Raw genomic sequence first — 11,812 nt, 5'->3', positions numbered from 1 at the left:
TTTGACGTCTTCCTTTCCCTTTCCCCTTCTTCCCATGTGGGGAAACCTGGAAGAAGCCCGGGCTCCACAGCCCACACGCCCTGGCCTGTGTAGGCACCCCTCCCGCCCCCGCACTTCCATTCCCTCTCCGCTGCTTCTGGACCAGCTGGGACGGCTGCCCTCCTGTCCCCAGGAAGCCTCCTCTGTGAATGCCCAGCATGGCTCACCCTCTTGGTGGGCGCAGGGCGCTGTCAGGCCTTGCAACTGAACACTCTGGGGTGTGGGCATCCATCCTGCACTCGGAGGTGGCCACAACCAGTGAGTGGGTCACCCCTGGGGTGGGCAGGGCACACTTGGAGCCTGCATCTGTTCACCCACTGAGAAGTACTCGCCCAGGCCCAGGCTGGGGACACAGGGACACCACAGATAGCATACCTTCATGCAGAGCTCCGGGCCTCTGCATGAGGTGAGGAGAGTTCATGCCAAGGATCAGGAAGGGAGCTTGTGGTGTAGGGAAAGGCACCACGGGCTGAGGACCCAGGAGGTAGGCATTTCTGGAGCTGGGAAGGCCAAGCTCGGAGCAGAGAGCAAGCGGGAGCTGGTGTGGATCTTGTGGGCCGAGGGGCCAGCACTTTGCTCTGGGGAACTAGGGAGCCAAGTCAGCTCTGGGTGTAGACAGAGCCTCCATACGTGGGAGATGGACCAGCGGAGAGGGAGACTGGAAGCCAAGAGTCCAGGTGGGAGGCTGGGAGGAGCTCGGGGGACAGAGAGGAGAGGGGGGCAGACAAAGTAGGGGGTGCTGGAGGGACAGGGCTGGGACCCACACCTGAGGAGGGGCAAGGAGAACAGTACCCGGCGCAGACCAGTGAATGGGCACACGGTGGGCCATCCTGGAGATGGAGGACCAGGAGCAGAGCTCACCGGGAGAGTATGGCTGTGGTGACGGAGCACTAAAGGGTTTCCTGTAGCACCTGGAAACCATTGCTTTGCTTTCCGTCTCTGTGCACTTGTGTATTCTGGACATTTCATGCTGATTGAATCATCCACGTGTGATCCTTTTTGTGGCTGGCTTCTTCCACACCACATGACATTTTCAAGGTTTATCCAATTGCAGCATGTATTCAATCTTCATTCCTGTTCACAGCTGACTAATATTCCACTAGAAGATGGACCACATTTTATTTATGTGGATGGACATAAACTTAGTGGGCATGTGGTTTCTTTGGGGGTGATGGAAATGTTCTGGAATCAGTGGTGATGACTGCACAATATCATGAAATTATGAATGTAGTAGACATCACTGAATTGTAGGCTTTATATTGGTTAAAATGCTAAATTTTATGCATGTGAATTTTATATATCCACAAGAGATAAAAGAGGGAGGAAGGGGTATTCTGTTGTTTGGCCCACAGGTTTTTTTTGTTTTGTTTTGTTTGGTTTGGTTTTTTCTTTCTTTCTTTCCAATTTTTTAAGAACAGGAAATATCCCACAATAAATCTAAATTTCCAGCTTATCTCAAAAAGTCAGAGGGTTTGGCCAGAACAGGCCCACATTCCTTTCAGCAAGACAGCTCCCACCTGAACAGAAGGGTCAATTTTGTTAGATGTAAATTACACCTCAGTAAATTTTATTCCTCAAAATAATCCACAGAAAGGGAAGAGTTAGGTGGTTTCTAAGAGCAAATCAAACCAGGTATGGTGGCACACACCTGTAATCCCAGAAGTTCTTATGCAAAGAAAAAGTTGCATGGAATTAGGTAAATCAACTCACATGCACACATATGCATATATGTATATTAAAAAGTGCTGGGCGAGGTGGCACAAGCTTGTGATCCCAGTGGCTTGGAGGCCGAGGCAGGATCGTGAGTTCAGAGCCAGCCTGAGCTGGCTGAGGCCCCAAGCAACTCAGCGAGACCCTGTTTATAAATAAAATACGAAAAAATGGCTGGGGATGTGGCTCAGTGGTAAAGCGCCCCTGGTGCCCCTGGGTTCCGGCCCTGGTACCAAAGGGGGAACAAAAGGCAGAAGGGCGAGGGTCCTCCGGGAAATCAGAATGAAGCGTGCACTCGGAACTGACGCCCACAGCCCGCGGTTGGGAGCCTCCCTGCCTCTCCCTGGCCACCCACTGGCAACGCCCCCCGCCTGCTTCCCTCCCGGTGCAGCGGGCCCTGGCATTCGAGTTCCGCAGGCTCCCTTCTGCCCTCCTTGCCCATAGGTCCCAGGCAGCCCCACCCTCCCTGGTTCTTTGTCACTGGAGTGGGGATTAGAACCCAGCTCCGCGGGCTTTGAGTCATGCCCGCTTTGGGCTGGTGTGGAGAGGAGGGCAGGGAAGGGGCCGGGTCTTCCCACCCTGGTCCTTCCGCCTCTCCCCCCACTCAGCAGTCACCTGTCGGCTGGAAGGAGCGTCTGGGATTACAGAGGCCCCACCTCGTCCTCCCAGCCCCTTCCCACAAGCCGGAAGTCGGGTTAGGACAAAGAGTTAGACGCCTCGTCAGCCTGGAGCCTGGGACTGCCTGACAGGGGACAGGTGGGGCAGCATGACAGGTGGCTGAGGAGCCAGGTGGACAGTGGAGAGGTGGCCGGCAGATGAAAGGACAGGCAGGTGGGTGGACAGAGAGATAGACGGGCTGAGCCAGTGACAGCCACATAGAGGATCCCACAGCCAAAGAGAAGGTGAGAAGGGGCAGACCGTCCACCATGAAGGGCAGGCAGGAGGGGACAGGCAGAGGGGAGGGGAGGTCAGCCCCTCGAGAGATCTGCAGGAGAATGGAGGGCAGAGACGGGAGGCCAGGCCAGGGCCATCTCTGACAGTCCCTTTCTTCCAGGCCGTGAGGAGGCCGCCATGAAGCCCAGCACCTTCCTGCTCCTGTGCACATTTGGTGAGTACCTGGGTGCTGGGCAGGGGTAGGACTGGGGCCAGGTCCCTCCCTCCCCACAAGGAGGCTGGTCTCCCTGGCTCAGCTCTGGCCCCAGCCTGGCCCTGAGGATGGGAGAGGGACTCACACGTGCCCCGGGGGTCCCCAGCTCTGGGTCCTGCTCCCCTGCCTCTCTCTGCCTCTGTCCCTGGCTCTCCGTTCCCCTCCTGGCTCTCTGTTCCTCTTTTCCTCTTCCTCTCGGGGTCACTTGGTGATGCACTGTGCCTTTTCCTAACTATCCCTGGCCCTCACCCACTGTCCCCACCTCTCTACTCTCCTCCTTCCTCTGACCCCCTCCGGGCTCCACCCGTCCCCAGGTCTGAGCCAGGCCGACACAGAGAAGATCGTCAACGGCATGGAGTGCCCGCCCCACTCGCGGCCCTGGCAGGTGGGGCTGTTTGAGGGCTCCAGCCTGCGCTGCGGGGGGGTCCTCATTGACCGCAGATGGGTCCTCACGGCGGCTCACTGCAGCGGCAGGTGGGCACCAGTCTGGCCCCTTCCTGGTGGGCAAAGGAAGGTGAGGGAGGCAAGTGCTAGCGAGGGTCTCGGGAGGGTCACTCAGAGTAGACCTCAGGGAATGAGTGGCCAAGGGCAGGAGGACAAGAGAGTCTGAGGTTAGACAAGGAGTGGAACTTCCTCAGCAGTGGGACTGGGGTGGGGCTGGGGGAGTGAGGTGGAGTGGGTGGAGGACCCAGGAAGGTCCTGAAACCTGCCCACCTGCCCCCTTCCATTCCCTCATGTGCCACCCTTTCCTGTATGGCATCTGTCACCAGTCTCAGTTATTACCTGTCCCAGTCTGGGTCCTGGGCCACAATTACCCCAAACACAGGGACAAGGTCTGTCACCTCCCTGGGCCTCAGTAGCCCCATCTGTAAAATGAGTCACTTTCTAGGTCTGATGTTCTGCGAGGTTTTGTAAAAGGGGAGATCAGACCTAAAGGAACTGACAGACTTAGGGACAGTTGGACAGAGAGGCAGCTGGACAGAATTCACTTGCTCAGTCAACAGTACCAACAACTCCTCCGTGGGCCCAGGTGTCAGGAATAGGCAGTGAACTAGGGACATGTCTACTCCTGCCACCTCACGGGCTTCGCGGTTAAGAGCATCGGAGGCGCCAAGAGAGGCTGCGGCGGGGGGCGGGGCCGCCCTGCCCGTGCTGAGCCGCTGCGACCCCAGCAGGTACTGGGTGCGCCTGGGGGAGCACAGCCTCAGCAGGCTGGACTGGACGGAGCAGATCCGGCGCAGCGGCTTCTCGGTGACCCACCCCAGCTACCAGGGAGCCCTGCGGAGCCACGAGCACGACCTCCGGCTGCTCAGGCTGGGGACACCCGTGCGCCTGACCCGCGCCGTGCAGCCCCTGCCCCTGCCCAGTGCTTGCGCAGCCCCGGGCACAGAGTGCCACATCTCGGGCTGGGGCACCACAAACCAGCCATGGAGTAAGGAGCCCCCAAGGCAGGGGTCAGAAGGGTGAAAGCCTGGGGTGTAGGGTGAGAGGTCAAGAGTCGTGAGGCTGCAGGAAGATATCAGGATCATGGTCTAGGGTCAGAGATCAAAATGGATCCCGTAGGATTTAAGGAGGTGAAGGGAGTGGGTGTGGGGTCAGAAGTCAGGGGTCAGGGATGCAGTCAGGTCATAGTGATGTCAGGGGTCACCAAACTGGAGTTAACGGTTCATATAAGTAGGATCTGGGTGACTAGGGTCAGGGGTTTGGGTGTGAGAGTCTGTATGGCAGAGGTCCTGGGGTCCAGATGTTGGGATCCAGATGTTGCAGATCTGGATATAAATTGGGATTTTATCTCCCATCTGAGATTAGAGGTCAGGGGCTTGGGGCCTGGGGCCAGAGGTTTGGGTTCATAAAGTCTGGGGTCAAATAAATTAGGATCAGAAGATACTCTGGAGTTGGGACAAAGGAAATGAAGAAAGGGACTTTGAGGGACCCTGCAGCCCCCACCTCCCATCCCCAGGCCCATTCCCTGACCGGCTCCAGTGCCTCAACCTCTCCATCGTCTCCAATGCCGCCTGCCAGGCCGTGTTTCCCGAGAGGATCACCGACAACATGGTGTGCGCAGGCGGCGTCGCTGGGAGGGACGCCTGCCAGGTGAGCACACACAGTGGGTGCATGGTCACCCAGGGCAGGAAGAGGGGGCTGAGAAGGGGAAACGGAAGCAGGACAGGAACTGAGGGAAATGGGGGCAGGGGAAGAGATGGGTGAGAAAGGAGGCCAGGCTCAGAATAAGTGAGGAAGACGGAGAACAGGCCCGAGATGGGGGAGAGAGAGGGAGGGGGCAGACAAGAAGAGCAGGTGGGCAGGGGGTCCAAAGGGGCGGGGGTACAAGGACAGAGGATGAGGAGGGCAAAGAACCACCCGGGATCCGGAGCTCAGACCGCACTGGCATGCCCCACACCATCTTCCAGCTGGTGCGGTTCCAGGGTGACAAAGAGATGTGGGGACAGAGACGGGAAGGGGCCAGTGGGCCTTTACCCTCTGATTCCACATTCTCGCTCTCTTGGAGTCCCCAAGGAGGAGGTGGAGGCTGCTAAATCTCACTGTCCCGGGACCCAGCCACTGTCCTTAAGAGAACTCTCTGCCCTCATGGAGCCCCGCCCTCCTTCTCTAGGATTGGCCACAGAAGACAGCATTCTCTTCACTCATTGGCCAGCGCCCCAGTCAATGTCCTGAAAGAACCTCTGCCCTTTCCCTTTAGAGTCCCACCCTTCCTCCCTAGGATTGTCCCTCGGGGACAATGTGTTCTCTTCGATTGGCTAGCCACTGCCATTGTCTTCCGGACAGCCGGGCTGTGCTCCTTCCTCCCAAGACCAGGCTTGGACCACCATCCCCAAGGCCTGGGAAAGGGTCTGTGGTAGGGGAGGGGTGGGGAGGAAAACAGGAGGGGGATTTCTCCCTTATTTATGCGCTATTCCTTCTTGTATCTTCCAGGGTGACTCTGGGGGACCCTTGGTATGCGGGGGAGTCCTTCAGGGGCTGGTGTCCTGGGGGTCCGTGGAGCCTTGCGGGCAAAGAGGCATCCCAGGAGTCTACACCAATATTTGCAAGTATGTGGACTGGATCCTGGAGATCATGAGGAACAACTGACCTGCGTCCTCCATCTCCACCCCTCTACTTGGGGGCCTGTCGGACCCTCAGCACCAGAATCTTTGTTGATCTGGAGAACTTCTTGGAACTTCTAACCAGTACTCCTGAGACCCATGACTTGAAGGGAGGACTGCACAACTGTCAGAAATAAATATAATGTATCTGAAGGAGGGCTGTGTCTGTCTGATGTCCCTATGCTGTATGAGACGGAGGGAGGCTTCCCAACTCTCTACCTACAGGCACAGAAATAGATAGCAGAGAGGGTAGGGTTTTCCCTCAGGAATCACACAGGAATGGAGTAGAAAAATTTACTGGTAACACTAAAAATGAAGGCCATCTTTCTATATCAGGCATGATAGAAATGGCGGTCACTTTTCAATGACCTATGAAGAACCTGAAGGAAGAAAAAGAAAATTGTTGACTCCCAAATATCCAATGAAAACTGCAAAATCAAAGTTCAGTGACCATTTAATGAAATGTCTATGACACGTGACTTTTTTACCCTGGCCCATGGTGGCCCAGCTCTGCTACGGAGCGCACACACTATATTTAGTGCAGGAACTCGGTCTATTTTAATGTGTCTGGATGACCCACGGTGATGGAAAATGGCCGCTGCCTTAAAGGGTCCTGCCCACCCCTGGGGTTCTCTCCCGCAGGCAGAGATCCTCTGAAATGCATGGAAGGGGGGCGGGGACTGAAGGGACAAGGGCTCACTCACAGCACAGCCGGGCCTGTTACCGAGCCCCACAGTGCTGGGCTCCTCTCACGACTCTCTGGAGTCTTCATCCCACCCCCCACCCCACCCGAAGGCAGGGCCGTCACCCCCATGTTGCAAATGAAGAAACTGAGCCTCATGGGGTGGAGTCCCTCATCCCACGTCACTGAGGTAGGAAGAGGCAGAGGCAGGGTTTGAGGCCAGGCCTGGCTGCTGTCTGGGCCTACCCCGCCTTGTTCCACATCTGGTTAGGGAGTGAGGAGAGGAAGACCAGGGCGGAGATCTGATTGAGAACAAACAGCTGGGCCAAGTGGGGATCTGCACCGGGTTCCACAGATGAGGCAGCTGAGGTGGCTGAAGGACTGGAAGCCATCAGGCCCAGGCCCGGCAGTAGCGAGTAAGTGCCACAACTGGACCAGGACTCAGATGTCCAGCACGGGAGGTGGGGAGAGGGAAGGGCCACTAGAGAATGAGGCCCCAGAGAGCCCTGGGGCTTGGGGCACCTGCAGAGGGCTCTTCTCCCACTCCTGGGCCTTGGCTTACAGGCCCCGACCTGCCTCCCTCACCCTGCCGTCCTGCCCCTTTGCCTGGCAACAGCCCCACCTCCAAGACGTCCCAGTTTCCCCCCATCTTTGAAAAGGAGAAGGGAGGGGCCCAGAGGAGGCCATGGCCAGCTGGGGCTGCGAGGCGAGAGGGACAGGGCAGGAGGAGACAGGGATGGGGGGCAGAGGGAGAGCTGGGGAGCCACAGACACACAGACAGGAAGGAGGAGAGATGAGGACAGGCAGCAAGAGACAGGGCACAGAGCCCAGATGGAGGAAGGAACAGGGACAGAGAGACAGGACGGGAGCCTAGTTACAGAAAGAAGAAGGTCTCCCACACAGAGTGACAGGACGGCAGAGTGACAGATGCAGAGCCAGCAAGAAAGGGACTGGTGCACACAGACAGGGGAAGAGGGGCCTGGAGAGGGACCGGGCAGCACACGTGCCAGGGAGGCCCCCACGCCCCGCCCCCAGGCAGTGAGGCAGGCTTGAGGCCAGTCGTCCCAGCCCTCCCGGGGCCACCCCTGCCTGCCTGCCTGCCCGGTGCCTGGCACTTCGACCCAGCCTGCCGCAGCTGCCACCGCCGGGCCCCTGGAGCCCCAGCCCAGAGCCCGTGAGTCCGGGAGGGAAGAGAAGCCCCCTCCAGGAGTCTGCCCACCCTGGATGCCAGTCCTCCTCGGCCTCGGTACCCACTTCCTTTCCAGCTCTGTCCTTTCCTGCGTGGGTGGGGCTCTCTAGCCCTCTCTGGTCTCTCACCTCCAACCTGCTGCCCCCAACCTCCATGACCTCTGACTCCAGCTCCACATCTCAGTCCAGCCCTTCTCTCCCACCCCCGCTGGCAGGGCAGCTGAGGGTACGGCCCTCCCTGTCCACCCCACCCAGCTCCCTCCGGCACAGGGGCAGGGGTTAGCAAGGGGGAGGGGAGGAGGGGGCAGAGCACGGTCCCACACTGACCACTTCCTTCCCTGGAGACAGACCTCAATGCCTCCATGTCGCCCTGCTGTTGGACCACAAAAAAATGGGGTGGTTACTGAATTGGGCCCAGGTCCCCCTGTCCTTCCACCCAGGCTGCTGGACCCTGGCCAGGTCCAGGGGGTGGGCAAGAGGAAGAGCACCTCCAGTGTGCCCGAGGCCTCCACAGGCCCAGCAGGCCCGGCCCTGGCTCACCCCACAGAGCCCTTTCCGCAACTTCCCCTGGCTCCTTGGCACACTGGAAGCTTCCAGCTGGCCCAAGCCCACTCCGAGCCACTCTGAGCCTAAGATTTATCCTAAGGTTGATTGTTGTGCTGTGAGAACTGGGGGTTCCCCAGAGCTGGCTTCTCCCTGGGGGAGCAGGCAGGGCGGGGAGAGGGGCCAGCTGGCAGCCAGGGCAGGGAGTGGTGAACGGCCCTCCATCCCCCCACCCCCACCAGCGCTTAGACTGGCTCCCTTCTTGTTCCCAGAGGAACCCGGGCCTTGCCCTGCCCTGCGCCAGGCCATGACGATTCTGCAATTCATCACGCTTGCCCTGGTGACAGGTACGGTGATGGCGACGGATGGGGAGCACCAGGGCCTGGTTCTGCCATTGCTGGGAACCCCCACCCTCTGGTATTCAAAACAGAAAGACCCAGGCGGCATCTGTGTGGAGATCTGCCCTGAGGAGGTGCTGGTGGCCCTGGCCCTGCTGGGCATAACCCCTCTACATGCCAGCATCGGGAGAGGTCGGGGGTCCAGAGGAGGGCCCAGGGCAGCGGAGTGGTGGGAGCTCAGGACAGAGGCTGCTGAGCCACCAGGGAGGAAGGACTTCGTCTCCTGAATGCCTGACCATCCGCGTGGTGCATCCCAGGGGGACCCCAGATCGGGGCCAGTCCCAGTCCCTCACTGCCTTCGCTCTCCTCTGCGGGGTCCCCCCTCCTCATGCCTGAGGCCCTTTTGCCCCCACCTCCTACAGGGCACGTCGGGGGAGAGACCAGGATCATCAAGGGGTACGAATGTCCTCCTCACTCCCAGCCCTGGCAGGCGGCCTTATTCCAGAAGACACGGCTGCTCTGCGGGGCGACCCTCATCGCCCCCAGATGGCTCCTGACAGCAGCCCACTGCCGCAAGCCGTGGGTGCGGGGGCTGGGGCGGGGCTGGGTGGGGGCTGGAGATGGAGAGATGGGTGGCAGCGGGCTTGGGGACAGGAAGAACGTGGAGGAGGGTGGGCAGGCAGGTGGGAGATGGGGGTGTTGGTGGGATGGTGGGATCGGCCGGGATTGAAGATGGAGGGATGGATGTGTTGGGACCTGGGGGGTTCTGGGGATGGGCTGGGGGTCAGGCTGGAGCTTGGAAGGGGACTCCCAGGGAGACAGGGTTGGAGGCAGAGCCCTGTCCCTTTGTTCTTGGAGGTGTCACTCATCTCTCCGCCCCAGCCCGCCCACGCGTCCCCTGCACCTCTCCGTCTCTGACCACGTCTCTCCCACCTCAGCCGCTATGTGGTCCTCCTGGGGGAGCACAACCTGCAGCATGAGGACGGCTGCGAGCAGAGGCGGACGGCCACCGAGTCCTTCCCGCACCCAGGCTTCAACAACAGCCTCCCCAACAAAGACCACCGCAACGACATCATGCTGGTGAAGATGTCCTCCCCAGCCCTCATCACCCGCGCCGTGCGGCCCCTCACCCTGTCGTCACACTGCGTCACCGCTGGCACCCGCTGCCTCATTTCCGGCTGGGGCACCACGTCCAGCCCCCAGTGTAGGGACTATAGAGGGAAACCCGGGGGAGGGGTGGTCATGAGGATGAAATGACACAGGGGACCTGGGGGTGTCAGCAGTGGGACCTGGCCACGGGAAGCATGAGAAGTCAGGGCTGGCAGGGGGAGGGGCAGAGGCACAAATCCCAGCCTCACACCAGACGGGTGTGATGTGCAGCCTGTAACTGGCTAGCGCAGGGCCTCAGGCGAGGAGCTTCGCCTCTCTGAAGCTTGGTTTTCTGTCTAAAGCATGAGAATAAGCTCGCCCACCTCCAGGGCGGCATTAGAGATGCATACAGACAGCACCCGGCATCAAGCGTGGACTTGATAGCATGGCTGTTGCCATTGGTGCAAGCAGACAGAGGAGTTAGCTCTGCGTACAAAGGACCAGGGTTCTTCCGGGAGCCAGTGGCGGCAAGACTCCGCGGGGCTGGGGAGGCGGGGGCTGGTTTCCCACGTCCCCTCCCGCTGTCTCCACAGTGCACCTGCCGCACACCTTGCGATGTGCCAACATCTCTATCATTGGGCACCAGGAGTGTGAGAGCGCCTACCCGGGCAACATCACCGACACCATGCTGTGCGCCAGCGTTGGGAAGGAGGGCAAGGACTCCTGCCAGGTCAGAGGGCAGGGCCCAGGTCTCCTGCCACAGCCCCTTCCCCAACCTCAATGACATCCACAACCTCAACCCCGGCACCAAGGTCACCTGCCCCTGCAGCCAAACCCGCTCCATCGCCAGTTGCTGTATCTGACTCCAACACAATCCCCAGCCCCAAGCCCACTCCCATTTCCAACCTGACCATCCCCAAACCCATTTTGACCTTACCATCCTTATTCCCACATATATAATCCCAAGTTCACCACCCCAGTCTATCGCCAGTCCCACTGCCAACCCATTCTCTCTCCCCGCCGCACTTCCCCACCACCCCTCCGCCCAGAACCTCCACCCTCTGCTCTGACAGGTTCTTTCTCTCCTCATGCCCAGGGTGACTCTGGGGGCCCTCTGGTCTGTAACGACTCTCTTCAAGGCATTATCTCCTGGGGCCAAGATCCATGTGCTGTCACCAGAAAGCCCGGTGTCTACACAAAAGTCTGCAAATATGTGGACTGGATCCAGGAGACAATGAACAACAATTAAACAGGACCCAAGCGCATAGTGCAATCTTTCTGTAAAGATTTGATTTCGTTCATTCTGTTCACATGAAACCCTAAGTCAGGGCTCCTTCGTGTACTTTCTTGGGGCCACCTTGGCTACAGGAGATGCATAGCTTTTTAATGAACTTGGGGTTTGGAATTAGGGACAGCCTGGCTGGGACTAACTTGTGACTCTGGAAGCGATGATAGCTGTTATGTTCATGGTCACATCTCCAGCCCCAGACACAGTTCCTGACGTACACCAAGGTTGAAATAAATATTTAGAGTGAATGAATCCCTTGAGTACTTACTATGTTCCAGACCCTAGTCCAAAGGGCTTTTAAATACATCAATCAACACAATCCTCACAAACCTTATGAGGTCAGTACTAGCATCATACCCATTTTACAGATGAGGAGACCGAAGCATGGAGAAAGGAAGTTGCTTGCTCATGGTCACAAGGCCACTAAGGGAAAGAAGGGCAAAGATTTGAAACAAGGTGATCTCTTAACTAACAAATGATCCTGCTTTGATTAAAGCTCAGTTTCCTTAACTGTAAAATTGTCTAATAGCACAGTAAATAAGTCAGCCTGCACGTAGCAAGACCTAGCAAAATTATTATTTTTCAACCTCTATGACAGGTAGTTAATTGAAGCCCATGTTAACAAATATTGTGGTCACATGCACCTATTTAAGTAAAAAACAATTAAAATTAGCAACATAGTTC

General features: G+C 58.2%; 2 protein-coding genes across 6 annotated transcripts; both read left to right on the top strand.

The window, feature by feature from the left end:
• Positions 1 to 2,807: 2,807 nt before the first annotated feature.
• KLK12 (kallikrein related peptidase 12) lies at positions 2,808 to 6,482 on the top strand. Of its 3 annotated transcripts, none has more exons than XM_079117565.1 (5): positions 2,808 to 2,857; positions 3,211 to 3,370; positions 4,069 to 4,328; positions 4,857 to 4,990; positions 5,831 to 6,482. In XM_079117565.1, the coding sequence occupies exons 1-5, from the start codon at positions 2,821 to 2,823 to the stop codon at positions 5,984 to 5,986; spliced, it is 747 nt and encodes a 248-aa protein (XP_078973691.1). In that variant the 5' UTR covers positions 2,808 to 2,820; the 3' UTR covers positions 5,987 to 6,482. The 3 variants fall into 3 exon arrangements, 2 of the variants coding, with proteins under 2 accessions (XP_078973691.1, XP_078973692.1); XM_079117566.1 differs by having other exon boundaries at positions 4,072 to 4,328; positions 5,831 to 6,481; XR_013760227.1 differs by lacking the exons at positions 2,808 to 2,857; positions 3,211 to 3,370; positions 4,069 to 4,328; positions 4,857 to 4,990 and adding an exon at positions 5,576 to 5,746 and having other exon boundaries at positions 5,831 to 5,968.
• Positions 6,483 to 6,917: 435 nt separating this feature from the next.
• Positions 6,918 to 11,366, top strand: KLK11 (kallikrein related peptidase 11). Of its 3 annotated transcripts, none has more exons than XM_079118096.1 (6): positions 6,918 to 7,098; positions 8,686 to 8,760; positions 9,174 to 9,207; positions 9,690 to 9,955; positions 10,434 to 10,570; positions 10,937 to 11,366. In XM_079118096.1, exons 1-6 carry the CDS (start codon positions 7,038 to 7,040, stop codon positions 11,087 to 11,089), a joined length of 726 nt encoding a protein of 241 aa, XP_078974222.1. In that variant the 5' UTR covers positions 6,918 to 7,037; the 3' UTR covers positions 11,090 to 11,366. The 3 variants fall into 3 exon arrangements, with proteins under 3 accessions (XP_078974222.1, XP_078974220.1, XP_078974221.1); XM_079118094.1 differs by having other exon boundaries at positions 6,920 to 7,098; positions 9,174 to 9,330; positions 10,937 to 11,361; XM_079118095.1 differs by lacking the exon at positions 6,918 to 7,098 and adding an exon at positions 7,853 to 7,928 and having other exon boundaries at positions 9,174 to 9,330; positions 10,937 to 11,362.
• Positions 11,367 to 11,812: the final 446 nt, after the last annotated feature.

The sequence above is a fragment of the Sciurus vulgaris genome, assembly GCF_902686455.1.
Source record: "Sciurus vulgaris genome assembly, chromosome: 17".
NCBI classification, from domain to species: Eukaryota; Metazoa; Chordata; class Mammalia; order Rodentia; family Sciuridae; genus Sciurus; species Sciurus vulgaris.
The sequence above is the reverse complement of the archived record's forward strand: the minus strand, read 5'-3'. Positions and strand labels throughout refer to the sequence as shown.